This window comes from Macrobrachium nipponense, chromosome 27 (assembly GCF_015104395.2).
Source record: "Macrobrachium nipponense isolate FS-2020 chromosome 27, ASM1510439v2, whole genome shotgun sequence".
Lineage (NCBI taxonomy): Eukaryota > Metazoa > Arthropoda > Malacostraca > Decapoda > Palaemonidae > Macrobrachium > Macrobrachium nipponense.
In genome coordinates, this window is record NC_087216.1 from 25,352,145 (window position 1) to 25,377,170 (window position 25,026).

A 25,026-nucleotide genomic window follows, 5' to 3' on the forward strand; every position below is an offset into this window, starting at 1 on the left:
ACAGTTGGGTCTCAAGTTTACATTCCGAAACAGCAACTGTAAATGATGCCTAATTTACAAGTAAAAGGAATTTTAAGTGATGTTTCGATTTCATTTCAGTAGTTAAACATTGCTGGTCGAGTCTAGATCAAAAGTTACTTTACGTCCAGTTCTCATATTTGAATATATTTAGCTACTTGCAATTTGGCATCCTACAACATCCAATAGGTCTTGGCTTAGTCCAGTGTTCATGATATCCGTTCTACGTAACAAAGTGCATTGGGTGTACGAATCCTGTGATCCACATCATGCCTCATGCTCCCTATCCCATCTTTTAGTACATTTACCAACCCAGAACAAGAGATAGTGCTGGCATAAGGCTTAGATATAACCCAAGTAACCCCTTCAACACAAAACCAAACAATTCCCCCTAGACTGAAGTACTTGATGGGATTGTATGGTGTAAATCCCCACAAATAACCGGATAAAAATCCCCATAGACCTCTTAATCCTACTTAATAAATCCTCAGATACCTATAGGCTAAGAAAGAATTAACTAATAAGGTAGGCTTACCTTCAATTGCCTCTTGAAATGTATACCTGAGGGATTACATGGTGTAAATCTCCCCATATAATTGTATAAAAATCCTTATATACCTATTATCCTACTTCAATAAATCCTCAAGACACCTACAGGCTATGAGGATTAACTAATAGGCTAGGCGTACCTGCAATTGCCTCTTGAGGGATTACATTGTGTAAATCCCAACATATATCCAGATAAAAGTCCTCATAGACCAATTAATCCTACTCAAATAAACTCTCAGACAACTATAGGCTAAGAGAGGATTAACTAAAAATTGCTTCTTGAAATGTACCCGAGGGGATTATGTGGTGCAAATCCTCACACAACCATAAATTCATGTACTACACCGAATTATCTAGCTTAAATCCACCCTAAGACACCTACAGGCTAAAATATTAAAATTATGACTAATTAATAAACCATTCTTACCTTATATGAGTCAGCTGACCACAAAAACCTTCTATGTAGGTCTGGGTTTAAGCAATGGCGCCGGTGCTGTGGCGATATAGGCTTATGCCACTATTAAATCCCTCAAAAATACAAATGGGCTAGATTACACACGTCTCAAGTGACCCAGTATTATTCAGGAAAGCCACAAGAGTCCTCTAGGTGGGCCAGATTTGGGGAAAATTCAGAAAATAAGGTAACACTCACACTTACAACAGAAACTTCCTGGAGGGACACGGGACGAGACGGTCGTCAAGTGAAGCCGTTTAACAACTTTTTTTCCAACAATCGTTGAAGGAACCAGAGTTCTAAAGGCCTGTTTTAGATATTTTTCTTCTGATTTTTTGCTGATTTAATGGTATTCTGACGGTAAAGACTATCTTTTAATTATTATTATTATTTTTATTGGACGGTACGAGCTATAAACCAGTCATTTAATATTGCTAAATTGAGCTCTTGTTGAGTATTGGCCTAGCAATTTTGGAACGAATCAATTACATTCCTGTCATATTTATCGTTATACTCAAGCATATTTCGTTATTAATCAACTTAAGATAGACGAGTTTGTGAATTCATCTTTCATAATTCAGTTATAAACCTACCGTACAAAAACGACCGGAATAATGATTTCGAAATAAAAATCTTTTCAGGAGAAAATGGATGAACGCAGCTGATATTAGGGATGCCTATAAAAATACTATAGTTTTTTCCCTTCGGTACAATAAATACACTATTTTTTTTCAATAAAGATAGGCCTACGAAAAGTATAATTTGTTTCCTTTTTCATTTATGTACACTCTATAGGTTATATCCTATAGGACTGGGTAAATTATTATAGTTTTCCTTTTCGACATAATATTTAAACTTATTTTTTCATAGAAAATTATATGCTACGGGGTTAGGCCCAGTTTTCGTTATCATATACACTTAATTTTTGTACTAAAAAGCTATATCCTATAGTCCTAGGTAATGAACAGCAGTTTTATTATTCTATGTATAAACATTTCTTTCGTATTTTAATAAGTTGACTTACAATAAAAGTAAATAAACATTCGAGAAATCATCCATTTCAGGAAGCCTAGGCCTAGTCAAACTCGAAGAAGCCGCTAAGTATCCTTATCAAAATACTCTAAAGTAAAGTATCTCGTTAATGTCAACAATTTTCTATGCAGTGTGCAAATATAAAGATGTTTCTTCCAAAAGGAACTAGGAAAAACTCCAATGATTTCATTAATTTTATTCATATATTATAAAAAACCACAAGGAACTCGCACATGGTGTCTGGAAGAATGATATATTTAAAATCTCTCTCTCTCTCTCTCTCTCTCTCTCTCTCTCTCTCTCTCTCTCTCTCTCTCTCTCCTCAAAGAGTTTTCCAAGTTATATATAAAATCATTCTCTATATAAATGTCTGACTCTTTTTATCATTAATATATATAAAAAACTAGCCACTAAAATATTATTTACATTACAGAAATCACGTTCATATGATGACTTAAAATTGTAATATAACATTCTTCACATTCGCATAACTCGCCACATAGTCTTCACATTCTTATAGACTAAATCTTAAAAAATTAATAAATTCAACATAAAATTATGACTATGTACACAATGATGCAGCTGTAAATAAATCTGGACCATTGGTGATGTATTTATGCTATGTACATCAGAGTGACTTAGCTGCAATACAAATCGTAGACTTAAAATAGAGAAAATATTTGATGTCATATCGTTAATTCAAGGGTAGGCCTATGTGGTGGATCAGTAGATGGAGAATGTTTACAGGATTGTTTTCATTCAAGTTTAGGTCTATGTCGTGGGTCAGTAAATGAAGAACTTTAATATGATTTTGTTAATTCAAGGGTAGGCCTAAGTTGTGGATCATTATTATAGTAGGCCTATGTTTTGGCTCACTATTGTAGGCCTATGTTGTGATCACTACTATAGGCCTATAATATGGATCACTATTGTAGGCCTATGTTGTGGATCGCTATTATAGACCTATAATATGGATCACTATTGTAGGCGTATGTTGTGGCTCACTATGTTATGGATCACTTTTGGGTCACTACTGTAGGCCTATGTTGTGGATCAATGAGTCACTAAATGAAGGTTTTTGATAGGATATTTTGATAGGCTTTCAAAGGATGTACAGGAGAGGCTACTAAGCCTGCTTAGGCCTATATAGTTGTCGAATTGTTTAACAGTTAAAACAGAAACCAGATGGTGAATTGAAAGTATATTCTACTCACGAATAAGTAATATATATATATATAGATATATAATATAATATATATATTATATATATATATATATATATATATATATGTATATATATATGTATATATATATATATATATATATATATATATATATATATATAGTATAGTATATATATATATTATATATAATATATATATATATATATATATATATATATATATATATATAATCCCTTGAAATTACGATACTGATAAACGTGATAATGACATGACAAGGTGGTGATGGGCGAAAATTATGATAATGCAATGATAATAATGATACTGATGAATAAAACTTAGAAAAAAATGCATTGTGACTCCATACTTTGTAACCATCAAGTTTCTCCCTTTGTGTTTATTAATTTTTTATTTATTTATTTATTTATTCATTTATTTATTTATGAGTAAATGGGCATTTGATAACAATGCTGAACCTTATAAATGGACGTTTTCGTAATCCTAATTAAATTTATAATTTACCAATTATACATTCAAAATGTATACATTCAAATTGGTTGACCTTAAACTTACACTTGTAAGCTTACACTACACGCATTTCGTATGGTTCACATACGGGTATGTATACACAGAGAATTATCTATGAATACTCACAGTATTCACATAACCTATACGTGTATGTATGCTTTTGTTTACCTGTATTTATACATACATGAATAATTTCAAATTGCGCGTTACAGCAACGCAGAATACATGAAATCGATGCTCACAGCTTTTGTGACGCCAGGTTGCAGAATCAGAACAAATCGAGGTACAGAGTATATTGTTGAGTTCAAAATACAGTAATCAGTATTAACATGACTGTTTTCGGGGTATATTACTGATTCTGAATTTTTCATCGATGCTGTATGGGGAATATTGCACAGTAATGTATTTTGAATGTTGCAATATATTTCGTTTCTCGTCAAATTAAATATGTTTGCTAATACTTCGCTGTAACTTGTTAATTACAGGTTTTGATCACGAGCGCTTCTCCTCATCATTCTATACAATTTCTATAAAAATTATGAATAACTTTTCCCTTAATGGAAACAAAACATTTATGTCAACGAATCACGCTTACAATAAAACAGATTTCAAAAGTCCATAGTGGAAGGCACATTTGGTAAACATCTTGCAGTCTGAATAAAATAATCGTGAAAGTGAGTTGCTCATAATTTCTGTATATCTACAAGGTTATAACATACAGGACGACTGTAGGTACGCTGTATACAAATATATACAGTTACTCAGGAGAGACTCAGAACGAAATTAATGCCATCATACGTAAGCGCTGACGAACTACATTAAATATGACAGACACACTTGAAAAAAACAGAACATAAACAAGTTTGTACTGTACACAGATATGGAATCGTGGGGTTAAAAAATTATGTCTATCTCTCTCTCTCTCTCTCTCTCTCTCTCTCTCTCTCTCAGGAGACATTCTGGAATATTTCCTCTCCCATCAGGGAAGAAGAAGAAGAGTGGTATTAAGAGTAAATATTGGACATATCACTTGAAATACGAAAGCTTGGAAGAAATATTTTTCTCGCAGTTGCATTTTTCACTGAACCACAAATTGACCACCAAATCTGAGGATTCAGACCCAACAACTGTAAAACTTGCTCTCTCAAGGCCCAACCTCATACTTTCTCTCCTCTCTCTCAGGTCGGTCTCCTCTCTCGTCTCTCTCTCTCTTTCTCCGAGGTCAGGATAACTTCGAGACACACAAACAGGTGACCGCCCAAATTTTAGGATCCAAATCAACCCGTGACCCTTTCAGAGGTCTCAGACCAATCCTTGACCTCTCTCTCAGGTCAGGATAACTCCAGGATACAGAGATATATGACCACCTAAATTTTAGGGTCCAAACCAATCCGTGACTTTTCATATGTCAGGATAACTTCAGGACACACCAACAATGCAATCTGCAATTTTTTGTAAAGACTGATTCCACTGGCACTCATTTCCAACACTTTGCAAGTTATAAATGACCTCGACTTCACTGAACACTGCTATGACTGGATGGAGCAAAGCTGGCATAAGGCCAGCTTACTCTACATAACATACGATTGGATCTCCATCACTTTTCAAGCTACAAATAAATTTTACTTTATTGAACACTACTATGATATGATTTCACAGGCTGCTCTCCAGGAGCAAGATATGTGCTGGTATAAGACCAGCTTAATCTACAAACATACTCACTAGCTTGAATCTATTGATCTAAGCTGCTATAGCATCAAAAAATATCCTTTCTTTCTTTCCAAGGCACAAACAGAAGAGCAGACTTTGATTACGTACACTTGAAGTCCACACTCCAACATTATCAAAAGGTAAAAAGTATAAAAATGGTATACCTAGTTGTCTTTGATGGTTTCAGTGGCTACAAAAGAATGTTTCAGATAATTTTGTAGATAGTTCTGTATTTTTTGGGGGGGCTTCAGTCGAGAAAAATATAGCCTTTTTTATAAAATGCCAGAGATTGTCACTTCACTTCATGAACTCTTATCAGGAAAACAAGTTGATTTCTTTGTAAATATCTTATAGCTTTATATATATATATATATATATATATATATATATATATATATATATATATATATATATATATATATATATATATATATATATATATTGTGACGAACACAGTCTAAACAAGTAGGCTATAAAACTTCCCGCTTTACATAGCCGTCTCCAACGGCTGACTCTGTGACCTGCCCTGAGAGAAGTAGTCCCTTGATCCTTGAGAAGGTGTGGGCGATCTCCTACCACCTCTTCCACTACCTCCTCCAAATCCTCCTCCTCCTATGCCTGCGGCATCGAGGACATCCGCAGAGACGTAATGGAAGGGGGCTCCCTGGTCCCTGGGCAGCGTGGCTGCCTGGTGGGGGTCTTCGTAATCGCACGCCAGGTCGATCTCCTTCTTCATCTCCAGGGTGGAGTCTGTGGCTGCGCTCATGGCCGCTAGCTGATTGGTGGAGCCGTGCAACGACTCGTTCCGGAAGCTGGAGGTCGTGCTGTTGGTTGATAAGTTGAGAGGTAAGTAATGGTGCTTTATATACTTATATACACATATATATATTTAAGGTAATAATCAACACACGGCACTTGTTTCACAGAAACAAATTTCGGACTCACAGCAGGATTGAATTCTTTTTTCTCAAATAAAAGGACCGTAGGGCACTGCCAAGTGACCCACACTTTGTGGATCAATTAGTAGCATCCTGGCTTCCTTTCATATGAGAGACCAGGTTTTGATCCCGAAGTGAGTCAGAAATTAAGTTTATATATACATATTACTACAAAGCACAAATCTAATTGTTTTCTAAACTTGAATATAAAAAACAGTAATATATCAACCCATATTAAATTTTCTGAATCAAATTTAACAGCAAATCTAAAAAACTTTAATCTCCTGAAAGGTCATTTTAATACTAATTTATCATCACTAACTGGCGTCGGTCACTTTGCAATGCCAGCTTATAAAATCATATCAATCAACACAAACAACCTGAAATCAAGAACTAAGTCGTTAGTGTTAGTCAAAAAACTATTTAAGTCTCATCTAATTGAGTTTTGTATTCAGTCTACGAGTCTAGACTTAACTAGGTGATGGGGGTAAAACACACGTTAATATCTACATAGATTAAACTATTACTATATGAATTTGTGTTGTGTATAATTAAGCGTGTTTCTACACAGAGAGACACAAGCACACTGTCTATCTATCTGCATATATATGAATAGTTATACATTAACATATATGTATATATATATTATATTTATAGATGTATACATTACATATCAATTAAATATAATATATATATATATATAATATATATATATATTAATATATATATATATATATACACAGTCCATCCCTTTACCAAGGTAAATCCAAGCGCATCTATCACGGCCTGTGCTTTCAACAGGCTTGAGTGTAATTTATGTACATTTAAATTTGCAAGTTAAACCAGAATTTATTATATATGAAGACATATTCGTTTCTACCCGGCCGCTATTTTCTATCGTCAGGCTATTAATGGCTATTGAACCTACCATGAAAGATGATATACTATTAATAAGATAAATATATATATAATATGTATATATATATATATATATATATATATACATGCATAGTATATATATATATACATATAATAGTACATATATATACAGGGACTCCTTTACAAAAGGGTAAGTTGTCAATTATCTGCCAAGTCACCAAAGGTGTATTTTTTTCAGAAAACTTCCCAAATTATTACAGGACTTTGCTGTGCATATTATACAAGTGCAGGAGTAATAAACACACAGTTAATATGTGGTAATTTATACATTATACATGAAGTACATGCATGAGTATGCTTACTTAATTTATGTGAATGAATAATAAAATTTACAATCAATTTTTATTATCGTGGTCTCTCATATCCTCTCTCCGCATGAAAGAACCAACCACAAAACTGAAATTAATTTTTTTTTTTTTTTGTGCAATAAAAGATATCTCCCTAGCATATTCTCGGATTCTTCTGATTTCATATATAACTACACTGACAATTCCTGTCAAAACTGACACACACATTATATTAATATGTATAATATATATATATATATATATATATATATATATATATAATATATATATATATATATATATATATATATCCAAGGTCTATAGAAACTTCACAGACATTCCTCTTATGTTAATTCCGTCAAACCAGACAAGAAACGATGCACCATTCGAACACAAGATATTCCACAGGAATATAATCAGAAAACAGACAATAACAGTTGCAATTCGAAATTAATTCAAATTCACGAGCCAGTCGACAAACGACAGCATGAAACATCCACAACATCACGACGGAACAAGGAACGAAGAACAGAGAACGGAGAACAGAGAAAACAACAACCCCAACATTCAAACAAGAACTTCCTTTTGTCAGTTACCCGAGCATAGACCAAGGTCGGTCCGTTCCATATCTACCGTAGTAAGGAGCATACCTGTTGTAAGGAGACAAAAGAAGGCGTTGCTGGTTAGTCTTTCAAAGCGTTGAATATGACGAGAGGGTCTTATTTAACGTATATGGAGAACCATGCTCAAGGAATTCAGAATGTAATGTTGGTCACCACAATGCAGGAGGACTCTAGAGATATTAACCATGTTACCCAAAGTTATCAAGATGCAAAGCCTTCTAGGGTCCTAATAATTATAGGTGATGCTAATCTATCATGCATCTGTCTCCAGGGACAAAGTCAAGCAAGGAACATCTATTCATCAATGATACCAAAAAAAAATGAAAAAGGAAAATTAATAAAATATGCATGCACATAGTATACCAACTCTAGAAAGGTGTTCCTCTCCTCTCTCGTCCACCCACCTGTTCATAATAGGCTGGCCCTTCCAAGGAGGCGTGGGCAGCCTCGGCCTCATACCCACTGGCTTTGGGGGCACCGGGGCATGAGGGTGATGGTTCTGTTGAAGGAGGCGAGGGGCAGTGCCATGCCCATAGGTGGAAAAGGGGGGTTTGCCAAAACTGGAAATCAAATACACGGGATGCGTACACAAGCGTCCAAGAAGTCACAAGTCAAAAATAAATATATATAAAAGGAATTATCAAATTTAAAAATAGTATCATGCAGTTACAAAGGAGCATTGAGACATACCTTTTACCTTAGGAAGGAAAAAAAATGGTTTATTAATAAGGAAAATTACTAGTCTACAGAATAAAGGTTTTGTTTTTAAATCGTTCTTATGCTGCAAAATGTATTTCCAATTCTTTTTTATAAGTTTCAGAGGTACACTAGTGTATATAGTAGGCCATTTAAAAGACTTTTAGTGCTATAAAACAATTTATTTCGGTTCAGATATATTGTGTAGAGTCAACGAATAAATAATTTGATACGTGAATAATGAATATGTATGTATGTATATATATATATATATATATATATATATATATATATATATATATATATATATTCACACAAATTGCACTTCTAAAGAAAGCAATCAAATATAAGACCTAATTATCACCTCCCCACTTGAGAGACATTTCAGGTCATTTCAAAATTCAGGTTCAAATCAAGTCAATGCATACATGTGTATATTCGATGCATCGAGAAGTTTATCCGTTTACCAATAAATCAGCATACATCTGAATACCTGATTAGATTTCCACCAGGAAATACATTGGCAGCAGAAGGAACGACAACCAAAAAGAAAATGATAATAATAATCATTACAGGATACGAAAGTAAGAAAAGGAAATTTATCAACAGAGAACTACTATACTTGGCTTTTAAAGTTGTTAAAAGCTTGTTAGGTTGATCTACAACAGATTGAAATATATAAGCTCCTCTCTCTTTTCTGTTTCCACCCATTTACCGGTGCTTCGAAGACATCCAGACGACTAAGTAATGAGAGATCTCGTCAGTTTGTGAATGCATTACAGGGAATTTGGCTTTTTCGAAACATATATGATTATAGTCGAGCTAGATAGCATTACGATTAACTCAAATTGACTTCAGTTGCCCTGAGAAGGTGTAATGCTTTGTTATCAGTGAAATTTTATATTTAATTATGAATTATAATTCATTTGCATGAGAATAACTATTGTTAGACTATTTCTACAGAAGAGAATTATACATGTGAGAACATTCTACACGTTAGTGTTGCGCAAAAGAAATAATTTTTACCCGAATTGCGAGGTCAAACGAGCATCTCTGAATGTGTAGAAGATATCTCTGATATCTCCACGAAATATTTAGAGATATCTACATCATTCTGAAGATTTCTGCTGATGGGAAATTCAAAGTGAACAAATATGTCTAGATGTTTCCATGAAGTATCTAAAGATGGCTAAATCAGTTTGGAGAAATCTACTGATAAGAAAATTAATCTTTGCTAGGCTTCAAGAGACAGGAACTCCAAAGAAACCCAATAAAAGCTTAACCTTTCTCTAGAGAGGAAGGCTAACAGTTTAAAAACCATAAGTGCTATATCGTAGCGTCTTTCATAAGCAATATTAGACCACTGGCTGCAGTCCTCAATAGAGAATTCAGAAGTGCAGTGTCACCTTGATACTATATCATACCAAAAGAAGTCTGTACCTTATTCAAGTGACAAAGTGTGTGTTCATGCAATTATGTGTTGTACCAGAAAACTGAAAAAACTTTTTAGAACGTTCGTGGAAATGTTGCCAACGCCACGAGACGTTTCTGAAGTTGAAAACAGCACAGGGAAGTATTCTTACCTTTTATGCGTGTCTGTGTGTGTAAAATTCCTGAGGCTTGAGCTAAGGGCAATCTTTAAGATTTCAGTACTTTGTTGACGTTGGGTTAAAAGAGGTATCAACCTAACTTAATGTAAATTTGTGGAACTAGAAAGAATTGCTGTTGTACATGATTAAGCAGGCGTTATGCCAGCAACTCGTAGGTGAAAGGGATTGAAAATTGTCGAGTCTTTGTAAGTATACTTTAAAGTTATCTAAATGAATTCTACAAATTTATCTTAAGTCCTCTGTCCAATCATGAAATGATGAATACTGTTTAGTACGTGTTTTCATTAAGAAGTTGAATCTGCTTTCAAATTAAAATGCTAAGAATATTAAATACGCATATATATTTGTGTAGCTAGATATTCTTTTATTTACATCAGCCGTTATAAACGAAAAGACTTTTAAAACTTTGGCTGTAATTCAGTGCGGATATAATGTACCTGAAGTATACGGGGACCCCAAGAAGTGAAGCCTATGTATTGCTCAAGCGTAAGATATAATGAAGTCCTTTTAATCATAATATATGTGTATGTTTAAGTCTATGTATTGCTGAAGATACGTATTTCTAAAGGCTATGCACTGTGTCAGTCAGTCTATGGCAACCTATGATGAAAACTGAAATGGTACCTATTAGTAAATCTGTGAATTTCTGAAGTCTGTGTATAGTTCAAAGTTCCCAGAGACTGACCATAAACAAACCACTAAGTTCCATTAAGTTTCACGTCCCTATCTCAATTATCCATTCCCTGCGGAGCCTGAATGTGTAACACCTAAAAAGACTGAATGACAGGACCTCTGAGAAGACTGAATGAAAGACTGACAAATCCTCACTCCGTTTCCCAACCTCCTCCGACGGGAACGCTCCTTCAGAGGGACACACACAAATACTCACGTGGTGGGCGAGTTGTTATTGTCAGATCCGTTCCAGTGCTGGGAGTTCTCGTGGAAGAAGGTGCTGTTGTCCCTGGAAGGGTAGGCCGAGTTGTCCCTATAACCGTGGTTCTGGAAAGTCATGTTAAAACTGGGGTGGACCAGCTCGTTAACATTCTCGTTTTCCAGGCGTGGGTCGTGGGTAAATCTGGAAGAAGAGGGACGGAGGGAGGAGGGAGGGAAGGGGGGAATGGGGGCTTCTTCAGTGGGTTGGTCTTCTTCTTCTTGTCCTTAAAAAGATTTTTGACAAGTGGCCTTACATCTATATCTATATATCTATAACTATATACCGCTAAACTGTATATGTGTATATATGGATATTACACTCAATGAAGTATTCTTAATATCCGGTTTGTCAGTCACTTTGAAGCATTGGTGACTTTTTTGGAATATATATATATATATATATATATATATATATATATATATATATATATATACATATATGTATATATTATGTATATATATATATATATATATATATATATATACACTATAGCTATATACACTTATGTAAAAATACTTACAATAGTAGATTATAAAAACATTACAACACTTTTAACATAGCTTCCACAAAGACTGCTCCTCTCAGGAAGTATATAAGACTTCTAAAGCACAAAAGTTATACCTATTTCTTTAACACAACAGGAAAAGAAAAGCCTCTTCTGGGGCGTCACGAACAGATGTCTTACACAAGCCTCTGGTTACAGCAGACATGTATGTAGGTGTTAACAAAATGCAAAACAGCAAAAATGTCTGTGAATCACAAAGACGGAGACGGTTCAGAGACACACAATGACGGATTTCTAGACTGAACTATTTCTTAAATTTCTTGGGACAGGATTTTTTCTATGCTATTGTCAACAAATGTATGTTTCAGTAACGTGGGATGTTGAAGAAAACTTCACGTCACCCTGCTACCATCGGTTAATTTCATCATGGTACAATTAAGATCTTCGTATTATCCTGTATCAAACTGTTGGGAAGAATATTCATTTATATGTTGGAAGCATCGAAATTATTTTTGACCAAATCAGATGATCTGAAATGAAGATTGAATTTACGCTGAAACTCTCTAGTGTATAGTAAGTATGATAAAGTTATGTACACAATGCACGATACATATTATATAAATAACCATATGTACAGTCGTTAAAGTATGCCTTTACAAACACATATCCACCATGTATTAATTCCACATCTATTAGAGGTGAATCATGCACAAAAAACAGTGTTTAAAAAATATTAAGACGAAATCCAGTTAATGAATAGATGTCCTTTCAAAAAAAAAAACAATAAAAAAAAAACTCCTGGAATTCTATATGAAAAGGAGTCAAAAGGATAATCACGGAATCCTTCTGTATCTCGGGAACCTCCGTCTTTTAAGGGTCTCGCAGGATACGAGGGAGCAAAAGGACATTATCGGTTACCTATAATAACGTTTCCTTTTCCAGATTCTTATAGAGGATCACTTCGTGATAGCCGACGGTCGAAAGCGGATTCAGAGTCCTGGAAGATGCTTTCCTTTGCGAGCAAGTACGAGCAAATATGAGCAAGTACGAGCAAATATGAACAGTACGAGAAAGGGAACTGGCAAATATTAAACAAGTACGAGCAGATATGAGCAAGTACGAGCAAATATGAGCAAGTACGAGAAGGTATTGGCAAATATGAACAAGTACGAGCAAATATGAGCAAGTACAAGCAAATATGAACAAGTACGAGAAGGTACTGGCAAATATGAACAAGTACGAGCAAATATGAGCAAGTACGAGCAAGTATGAACAAGTATGAAAACGTACTGGTAATTATGAACAAGTACGAGCAAATATGAGCATAGTACGAGCAAGTACTGGCAAATATGAGCAACTACGAGCAAATATGAGCATAGTACGAGCAAGTACGAGCAAATATGACCAAAGTACGAGCAAGTACTGGCAAATACGAGCAAGTACGAGCAAATATGAGCAAGTACACACTGGGCGACAGATAACCTTACGCACAAAACTAGAACGACAAAACCAACTACCTCTCTTTGTAATTTTAACAGCTTATTAACATTTTCGTCTATCTGTTCACCAATTGACGAGCAAATACGAGCAAGTACGAGCAAATACACTCTGGGCGACGGCTAAGACAGACCAACCAACCGATCCAGGATGAGAGTTCAAGATTAATCTATTTTAACACCTGTACTTGCTCTTTTTCATTTCATTTTTTCCTTGCATTTACTCCCCGTCATATTCTTGATCTGTACTTACTCCTTCTTATCACATTCTTTCCTGCACTTACTCCCCATCACAGTCTTGACCTGTAGGTAATTACTCCCCATCATATTGTCCACTAGTAATTACTCCCCATAAAATTCTCGAACTGCAATTACTCCCCCATCACATTCTCGACCTGCACATACTCCCTGTCACATTCTTGACCTGCACTTACTTCCCAGCATATTCTTTCCTGCACTTACACACCGTCACATTCTTTCCTGCAAACACTCCCCATCACATTCTCGACCTACGCATACTTCTCCTCATCGCCTCATCCTATTCCTGTGTCCCAAGAAACGACGAGAACGACTTTCTCTCTCTCGAGAGAGAGAAAGAGACCAACTCCTCCTCCTCACCTGGCGTCTATGTTGGTGGTGTAGCTGGGAGGCGACTGGGTCGTCTCCGTCTCCTCGTAAACGACGAAACTCGGATCCTCGTCGACGGACGAGTTCAGCTGCGACTTGGCTATCGAGTCGAAGGAACCGTGGAGCCCGTTCATGCGGGATCCCATGCTCCCTGCGGAGGCCCCGCCCCCACCGCCCCCCACACCGCCGCCCCCGCTGGCCTTCATCGGGGACGCCCTGTGGGAGTCCTGTGGAGGATGGAAAAGATTATATATATATATATATATTATATATATATATATATATATATATATATATATATATATATATATACAAAAAAAAGAGAGAGAGAGAATTTAAAATTCAATTTCCTTACAATCTTTTAAGTATAGAGACACAGATATGAAAAAATTATGAGGAGAGAGAGAGAGAGAAACAAAATATTATTCTAAAACTCTTTTATGAATCGAAAGACAGACAGACAGACAGAGAGAACAGGGAACACAAAATATGAGAGAGAGAGAGAGAGAGAGAGAGAGAGAGAGAGAGAGAGAGAGTCACAAAGAATCCTACGGGAATAATCCTCCTCCTTCCGTTGTCGCTGAATCCGCCGCTGGTCGTCGACATGGCCGACAAGGCCGACCGATTTGACCGGATGGAAGCCCTGATGGAATTTCGGCGAATAATCCGCTCCTTCCGCCGGTGACGGGACTTGCACACCCAGCAGGAGACACAGGCCACCACCAGGATCAGGCAGCCGACGGTGGCGGCTATGGCAGCCAGGGCTAAAGTGTCCGAAACCCAGGCATACTTGTCGATGGTCTCGTCCGGGTCTGGAAAAAAAAAAAAGTTTTAGTAGAATCTTATTATTTCATTGGTTTATTTTTGTTATAATGGATTCAATTTTCAGTAATTATTAAGCATTAAGTTTACAAATTTTTTTTCTTTTCTTCTTTATCAAGGTTGGCTCACTATAATAATAATAATAATAATGATAAGGGTAATACTTCAGCATACCACTCATCAATGAATAATAATAATAATAATAATAATAATAATAATAATAATAATAATAATAATAATAATAATAAAAGTATGCTTAAGCATCCCAGTCATCTACGAATAATAATTAGAAAAAATAGAGAAGAACTTCTGTCATTTAATGCACAGCTGATGCAGCGATTATTTGTAAAATAAAAACATGTTTTAAAAGAGGCTTTAACTTCCAGAAAATAAATAATAATAATTAATAATAATAATAATAATAATAATAATAATAATAATAATAATAATAATAATAATAACAATAATAATGTTAAAAAATCCACAATTATATATTAAAAATATATTTCTATGTAAAAAACAAAGACTTTCGAACACCAGAAATGTGTTCCTCATCAGTGTAAACGTTAAAATGTAAATGGAGAGGGTAGTTTTCCTCCTGAAGAGCATCTAAAAAGGTGGGCGGGGCAAGACTGTGAATTTCTTAATAATAATAATAATAATAATAATAATAATAATAATAATAATAATAATAATAATATCACTCACCCGATTCGCAGATGAAGGGCAGATTGAGTAGGCAGTCCACTGAGCGAACTTGCCTATAAACAAATGCAGCGCACCCGCCTACAACATCCAGATGCTGTACCCAGACCATGTCGTATTCCCACCGGTATTCCGGCTGCTGTTCCAGGAGCCAGTTCTGGAATGGGAAAGAGAGAAAGAGTGAGAGAGAGAGAGAGAGTGAGAGAGAGGAGGTGTGTTGAGTAGGTAAGTGGGTGAGAGGGAGGGAGGGTTAGAGTTTGGTGTCTATATTGTGTATATTGGTTTTGTTTGGCTGCTCTCTGGGGTTTGTTGTGGTTTGTGTGTGTGTATTTGTTTGTGTGTCTCTGTGTGTATGTATCTGTATGTGTAGGTGTATAGATTTGTAATAAGTATATACTCGTGTGTAGTTTGTTGTGGTTTGTGTGTGTTCGTGTGTGCCTCCGTGTACGTATCTGTATGCGTAGATCTCTAATTTAGTATATGTTCGTATATATATATATATATATATATATATATATATATATATATATATATATATATATATATATATATATAATCTGTCCGTGTTTATGTGTACAATAAATATATGCACGTGTATGTCACACATATTTGTCAAAGTTCTCCTTAAAATTTAAGGACAGATTCAATCCGCCCACTATACCAAAATATTAAAATAATATCATTTGAACACTCACAAGACTCTCCCCTCTGGAATTTAAATATATTGAAAATCACTCTTCAACATAAGCCCTGGTTAGGTTCCTATTAGAACCTGATCACTGATTTAATTCAAAAGTGTTGACATATATTTTTTTTTTCATAAGAAATTCACGTAATATTTACGGTAAGTGATTTTGTAAGTTCATGTGAGTGTGTGAATGTATGTGTGCTTGTTTATGTGCGTGTATGTGTCGAAGTAAAATGTATGTGCGTGTATGTGTAAGATTTGTAAGAAATGGTTTATTTCCTTCTACCAAAAAAAGTTATGTACTGATAATTTCATAATTTGAAGAAGAAGAAGAAGAAGAAGAAGAAGGAGGAGGAGGAGGAGGAGAGGAGGAGGAGGAGGAGGAGGAGGAGGAGGAGGAGAAGAAGAAATCTGAGAAAATACAGAAGAATGAGTCAATTCGTACCTGTACTTCGTAATACCACTTCTGCAGGAAGGGTAACGAGGCGTTGTCCCTCTTGCAGAAGGCTTTGGCTTCCTCGTACCTGACGGGCGCGCCCACGTACAGGTAACAGGCGTCCCCGACGCGGGTGTAGCCCGGCTCACACCCTCGCAGGAGGCTGTAGTTGTTCAGTTTCCACTCGCTGGAGAAAGGGAGAGAGGAAGAGAGGGGGTGTTAGAAATTGTTTTTATTCCTTCTAGAGAGAGGCACTGTATAGATTCACTCTAAATATTACCTGTCTATACCCTGAACTCTTACCTGTATTTACTTTAAACTCTTACCTGTATTTACTCCAAATATCACCTGTTTTACTTTAAACTCTTATCTGTCTTTACTCTAAATATTTCCTGCCTTTACTCTAAACCCTTACCTGTATTTACATTAAACTCTTACCTGTATTTACTCTAAATATTATCTGTTTACTTTAAACTCTTATCTGTATTTACTCTAAATATTACCTGCTTACTTTAAACTCTTACCTGTATTTATTCTAAATATTACCTGCCTTTACTCTAAACCCTTACCTATATTTACATTAAACTCTTACCTGTATTTACTCTAAATATTACCTGTTTACTTTAAACTCTTACCTGTATTTACTCTAAATATTACCTGTCTTTACTCTAAACCCTTACCTGTATTTACATTAAACTCTTACCTGTATTTACTCTAAACTCTTACCTGTAAATACTTTATCCTCTTACCTGTCATTAATCTAAAATCATACCTGTATTTTCTCTAAATATAACCTGTCTTTACTTTAAACTCTTACCCGTATTTGCTTTAAAGTCTCATCTGTCATTACTCTAAACTCTTACCTGTATTTACTTTAAAATCTTACCTGTATTTACTCTAAATGTGACCTGTCTTTACTCTAAACTCTTATTTGTATTTATTTTAAACTCTTACCTGTATTCACTCTAAATGTTGCCTGTCTTTACTCTAAACCGTTACCTGTATTTACATTACACTCTTACCTGTCATTAATCTAAATCATACCCGTATTTACTCTAAATATGGCCTGTTTTTACTATAAGCTCTAACCTGTATTTACTTTAAACTCTCACCTGTCATTACTTTAAACTCTTACCTTTGTTTACATTAAACTCTTACCTGTATTTACTTTAAACTCTTACCTGTATTTACTTTAAATATTACCTGTCTATTACTCTAAACTCTTACCTGTATTTACTCTAAATATTAACTGTGTTTACTCTAAACTCTTACCTGTATTTAATTTAAACTCTTACCTGCCAGTACTCTACACTCTTACATGTCATTACTCTAAATGTTACCTGTATTTACTCTAAACCCTTACCTGTCCCTACTTCAGATCTTACCTGTTTTTACTTTAAACTCTCACCTGTCCTCACTCTGAACCCTTACCTGTAATCAACACTTAGGAGGGTGCGGTCATCCTGTTTGTCGTGAATCCTGCCGGAGACGGCGACGCTCGTATTAAATCCCCACCAGTTGTTGCGAGCGTCGATTGGCGTCTTCCAGACGTCGGCTCTGTTTACATATTTTAAAGGACATTTTAGAATTAAACTAATATAAATAATGTTTAAAATTAAGATAATTTAGTATTAAAATTAATAATTAACCCTATACTATCTATATTTTTCGTATGGGGAATTACTATGAAACTGTCAATAGTAGTTTTGAAATTAATATATCACTAGAATTCACGATTCTGGTTTACTACCCCATTCATAAAACAGTATTTTACCCTGGATTTAAGAATGAAATCTACGTTTCTGGTTCACTAATCCATTCATAAACATGCCTTACTATGAATCACATTTGGCTATATGCTTTACTAATGCTTTGTAAAGATTTCAAATGTATATTAGAAAAATTGTTAATGGTTTTAATGTTTATTAATGACATTTATCAACCCGTGTTACTATATAAGTTCGTGTTTTGAAATAGTAATATTAGTAGCAAATTAATATAAATTGCAATAAAACCCTTTTCATTATACATAATATCTACTGTTTATCAGCTTTCTTGTTTATAATTTATTTACAGTAATAATAATAATAATAATAATAATAATAATAATAATAATAATAATAATAATAATAATAATAATAATAATAATAATAATAATAATAATAATAATAATAATAATAATAATAATAATTGCCAAGCAGTAATTTATTCTTGATGCAAAGCAGAATGCCTCAGAAATTATGTAAAATTATTTATTTATTTACTTTATTTACAGAGCAGTTAGCATAGTCATGCTTTTACGTATTTATAAACCAAATGATTTAAATTTTTTTCTTCAAATGACAGCCATTAGTAATTCAGCAAGTCCTACCTCTTTAAAATATCTTTTGCTATTTGTGGACTTTATCGGTTAAATTTAACATAAATTTAAGTGTATATTTATTGTTGTGGGACTATGTACAGGTGTTCCTTATACGTGAATAACTAACAAGGCGTGATCCGGCCTCCAGCTTATTCGAAGCGCATGTGAAAATCTACGGTCAAATAGAGCGTTGTTTCACCGACGAAAATTTAAATAAATACACTTTAAATAAAATAAAATTAAATAAAGAAATAATTAAACAAAAATAAAGTAAAATAAAATAACTAAAATAAAAATAAGATATAAAAATCCAATAAAATAACAATGAAATGAGATCGAACAATAATAATAATAATAATAATAATAATAATAATAATAATAATAATAATAATAATAATAATAATAATAATAATAATAATAATTGCCAAGCAGTAATTTATTCTTGATGCAAAGCAGAATGCCTCAGAAATTATGTAAAATTATTTATTTATTTACTTTATTTACAGAGCAGTTAGCATAGTCATGCTTTTACATATTTATAAACCAAATGATTTAAATTTTTTTCTTCAAATGACAGCCATTAGTAATTCAGCAAGTCCTACCTCTTTAAAATATCTTTTGCTATTTGTGGATTTTATCGGTTAAATTTAATATAAGTTTAAGTGTATATTTATTGTTGTGGGACTATGTACAGGTGTTCCTTATACGTGAATAACTAACAAGGCGTGATCCGGCCTCCAGCTTATTCGAAGCGCACATGAAAATCTACGGTCTAATAGAGCGTTGTTTCACCGACGAAAATTTAAATAAATACACTTTAAATAAAATAAAATTAAATAAAGAAATAATTAAACAAAAATAAAGTAAAATAAAATAACTAAAATAAAAATAAGATATAAAAATCCAATAAAATAACAATGAAATGAGATCGAACAATAATAAAATACAATATAAAACAAGATAAAATAAAAATCAAAATATGACAAGAATTAAATAAAAGGAGTTTTAATATTTGTTACAATCAGATGCTTCTCCAGTTCCCAACCAACCAGAGACTACCAAAGCACCGCCCCCCTTATCCCGTCCCTCGCCCCTTCCCCTAGCCCCGCCCCCCAAACCCACCCAGGATAAGGTATTTTAACCTGTTCCTTTTAATTACTTCGGAGAGGGAAAACTCTCATTCCAGTATATTTAATTAGGGGGGGCACAGAAACAAATTATGAGTGTATTTAATTAGGCAGATACGACCAGGGAGCCTCATCCCCCTAAGAGGTAAAAGTTTTTTGTAATGGGATCACTTTTCGTAATGTAATTCAGAACCTCAAATATGCATTGATTGAGTATACCAGAGAATGTCATTTCTCTCTCTCTCTCTCTCTCTCTCTCTCTCTCTCTCTCTCTCTCTCTCTCTCCAACGTGGCAGTAGAAAGGATTTTCTTTCTCTAATGATAACTGATAATCATTATTGCTTCATCTCCCTTGAACTAGCGAATAAATCTCTCTCTCTCTCTCTCTCTCTCTCTCTCTCTCTCTCTCTCTCTCTCTCTCTCTCTCTCTCGTGGTGGTGGTGGTGGAAAAGTATCTTTCTCTCTAATTGATAATTGAAATTCTAATTTTACTCTTTCTATTTCATATGACCTAACGAGCAAGATCATCTCTCTCTCTCTCTCTCTGCTTATTATTTCGCCAGATCTATCTCAATAAAGATATAAAAGAATATGCATATATGAGAGAGAGAGAGAGAGAGAGAGAGAGAGAGAGAGAGAGAGAGAGAGAGACGAGAGAGAGAGAGAGAGAGAGAGAGAGAGAGATGGTGGCTAGAGACTGTGTTGCCCGTGTTTCTGAACACGATTTATTTTTCATTAACTACTATCGTCTTTTACTTGGGTATTAGAAATTGGAAAATTTCACCTCCGTAGTCATTTGTTTATTTATTTCTTCGTTTATACGTTTATTCGTTTATTTATTCATTCATGTTGAACTATGAAAGCTTTGCTCTCTCATACACGACTTCTCGTTTTATTCAATAAAATAATAATAATAATAATAATAATAATAATAATAATAATAATAATAATAATAATAATAATAATAATAAAAATTTGTTAAAAAATCAAACATGCAACATGGCTCCAGGAAGTCAAGGAAGAAGAAACAGGGAGAATAAAACAAAGATTCACAGAGATCACGACAGACACAGTCAGACACCAACTAAAGAAAATGCCAAACTGGAAAGCCCCAGGTCCCGATAAAGTCCATGGATACTGGCTGAAAAACTTCAAGGCCCTACATCCACGAATAGCAGAACAACTCCAGCATTGTATCTCAAATCACCAAGCACCCAAATGGATGACCACAGGAAGAACATCCTTAGTACAAAAAGACAAGAGTAAGGGAAATATAAGCCAGTAACTACAGGCCTATCACCTGCCTACCAATAATGTGGAAGTTACTAACAGGTATCATCAGTGAAAGGCTATACAACTACCTAGAGGAGACAAACACCATCCCCCACCAACAGAAAGGCTGCAGAAGGAAGTGTAGGGGCACAAAAGACCAGCTCCTGATAGACAAAATGGTAATGAAGAACAGTAGGAGAAGGAAAACCAACCTAAGCATGGCATGGATAGACTATAAGAAAGCCTTCGACATGATACCACACACATGGCTAATAGAATGCCTGAAAATATATGGGGCAGAGGAAAATACCATCAGCTTCCTCAAAAATACAATGCGCAACTGGAATACAATACTTACAAGCTCTGGAATAAGACTAGCAGAGGTTAATATCAGGAGAGGGATCTTCCAGGGCGACTCACTGTCCCCACTACTCTTCGTAGTAGCCATGATTCCCATGACAAAAGTACTACAGAAGATGGATGCCGGGTACCAACTCAAGAAAAGAGGCAACAGAATCAACCATCTGATGTTCATGGACGACATCAAGCTGTATGGTAAGAGCATCAAGGAAATAGATACCCTAATCCAGACTGTAAGGATTGTATCTGGGGACATCAGGATGGAGTTTGGAATAGAAAAAATGCGCCTTAGTCAACATACAAAAAGGCAAAGTAACGAGAACTGAAGGGATAAAGCTACCAGATGGGAGCAACATCAAACACATAGATGAGACCTGGGAATAATGGAAGGAGGAGATATAAAACACCAAGAGATGAAGGACACGATCAGGAAAGAATATATGCAGAGACTCAAGGCGATACTCAAGTCAAAACTCAACGCTGGAAATATGATAAAAGCCATAAACACATGGGCAGTGCCAGTAATCAGATACAGCGCAGGAATAGTGGAATGGACGAAGGCAGAACTCCGCAGCATAGATCAGAAAACCAGGAAACATATGACAATACACAAAGCACTACACCCAAGAGCAAATACGGACAGACTATACATAACACGAAAGGAAGGAGGGAGAGGACTACTAAGTATAGAGGACTGCGTCAACATCGAAAACAGAGCACTGGGGCAATATCTGAAAACCAGTGAAGACGAGTGGCTAAAGAGTGCATGGGAAGAAGGACTAATAAAAGCAGACAAAGACCCAGAAATATACAGAGACCGGAGAAAGACAGAAAGAAAACAGAGGACTGGCACAACAAACCAATGCACGGACAATACATGAGACAGACTAAAGAACTAGCCAGCGATGACAATTGGCAATGGCTACAGAGGGGAGAGCTAAAGAAGGAAACTGAAGGAATGATAACAGCGGCACAAGATCAGGCCCTAAGAACCAGATATGTTCAGAGTACGATAGACGGAAATAACATCTCTCCCATATGTAGGAAGTGCAATACGAAAAGTGAAACCATAAACCACATAGCAAGTGAATGCCCGGCACTTGCACAGAACCAGTACAAAAAGAGGCATGATTCAGTAGCAAAAGCCCTCCACTGGAGCCTGTGCAAGAAACATCAGCTACCTTGCAGTAATAAGTGGTACGAGCACCAACCTGAGGAGTGATAGAAAACGATCAGGCAAAGATCCTCTGGGACTATGGTATCAGAACGGATAGGGTGATACGTGCAAACAGGACCAGACGTGACGTTGATTGACAAGGTCAAGAAGAAAGTATCACTCATTGATGTCGCAATACCATGGGACACCAGAGTTGAAGAGAAAGAGAGGGAAAAATTGGATAAGTATCAAGATCTGAAAATAGAAATAAGAAGGATATGGGATATGCCAGTGGAAATCGTACCCATAATCATAGGAGCACTAGGCACGATCCCAAGATCCCTGAAAAGGAATCTAGAAAAACTAGAAGCTGAAGTAGCTCCAGGACTCATGCAGCAAGGAGTTGTGATCCTAGAAACGGCACACATAGTAAGAGAGTGATGGACTCCTAAGGAGGCAGGATGCAACCCGGAACCCCACACTATAAATACCACCCAGTCGAATTGTAGGACTGTGATAGAACAAAAAAAAAAAAAAAAAAAAATAATAATAAAAATTATTACTGCATTTATTCATTAAAATATTACACAGGCCAATTTGACAGCCCGGAAGTCGATTTCATAATGGCACCACCCCACAGCCCCTCTGCATTCCCAATTAGTCTTCCGGCCGATTAGGGGCAAAGAATTTCGGGCACGGGCCATCTGGCTTACTCACTCGAACTTCGTATTAATGTCATTAGCGAAACCGACGGTCGTATGAGCGTGATAATGCTATCTGCGAGTTTTAATAAAACTTTTGTTTTTTATTATTTAGGCAATTAGCCGAACGGAATACAAAAAGCCAATTACTGGAAGTGGATATATATATATTTTTTTTACAAATTCGGTCGGTAATGAGTTTGGTCAAGCTCCAGAGAAGTTGTTTGGATGACCCAAAATAAAATTAGTTTTAATATAAATAAATGTTAAATGTCATTAGCCTCGTCCGTAGTTAGTTGGTCAGGTTTCGGTGTAGGTTAATTACAAAACGAAGACTTGCGTTAGTAATCGTAAAAAATGCACGAAACGCGCGTTCTGGCGATAGATAGTTCCCGGAACCTGATTACACGTCGAAATCTTGCGTCAGTAATTATAATAATTAACACAAATATGACGAGAACATTTAGTATTAATTTTGTTGTAATATTACAATTTCATTAAAAAAATTTCACTAAAGGACGACACGTTCACTATTGTCTAACACTTCTGTGAGAATATTCTATTAATGTTCGTTTATGTGTAATATTTTTTTTGTGAGACAAAATCGAATCCGAAAAAGTTACGAAACAGGCACTGGCATTAGGGCATGTTTCCAACAACGAGGAACATTCTTATAGTAGATTCACATCAAACCTGCATCTGATGACTTGGCTAGTCCCTTACGACACTCCTGATTGGCTGTTGATAAGCTAATCACAGGGCTGGAAACATTCTCTCGAGAGAGTTCTCATATGCAGGATGAACGTTCCACCTCTCATGAGGGATACGTCTTTCAAAAGTATCCCTCAGGAGAGGTGGAACACACATCCTTTCAATGTGAACTCTCTCGAGAGACTGAGAGATTCCAGCCCTGTGACTGGCTTATCAACAGCCAATCAGGAGCGTCGTAAGGGACTGGCCTAGTCATCAGATGCACGGTTGATGTGAATCTACTATAGGGTCGAGAGCCATTACCAGTCGTGAGATACATTTCAAGTGAGAATGATAAGTCACTATTTATTGTTCCTGAAAATTAACAATTGATCACAACTCACTCCAATTCTAGACAATTGGTCATAGCTCATTCTAGCTTCTCATCCAAATTCCAGAAAACTGGTCATAGCTCATTCTAATTTTGATTACAACTAGTTACAATTCATCTCAGTTTCTCATTCCTATTCCACAGAACTGATAACAGGTTCGAGCTTTTCATTCCTTTTCCATTTAATTA

General features: G+C 35.4%; 1 protein-coding gene across 1 annotated transcript in view; it reads right to left on the reverse strand.

The window, feature by feature from the left end:
• Positions 1–5,827: 5,827 nt before the first annotated feature.
• LOC135200940 (protein bark beetle-like) overlaps positions 5,828–25,026 on the reverse strand; it is a 129,355-nt gene continuing 110,156 nt past the window's right edge. Inside the window, 9 exon segments of the mRNA XM_064229714.1 lie at positions 5,828–6,296; positions 8,233–8,286; positions 8,664–8,819; positions 11,455–11,640; positions 14,119–14,354; positions 14,680–14,939; positions 15,658–15,811; positions 16,788–16,965; positions 18,210–18,335. Coding sequence (XP_064085784.1) covers positions 5,960–6,296; positions 8,233–8,286; positions 8,664–8,819; positions 11,455–11,640; positions 14,119–14,354; positions 14,680–14,939; positions 15,658–15,811; positions 16,788–16,965; positions 18,210–18,335 — 1,687 coding nt within the window. The 3' untranslated portion in view covers positions 5,828–5,959.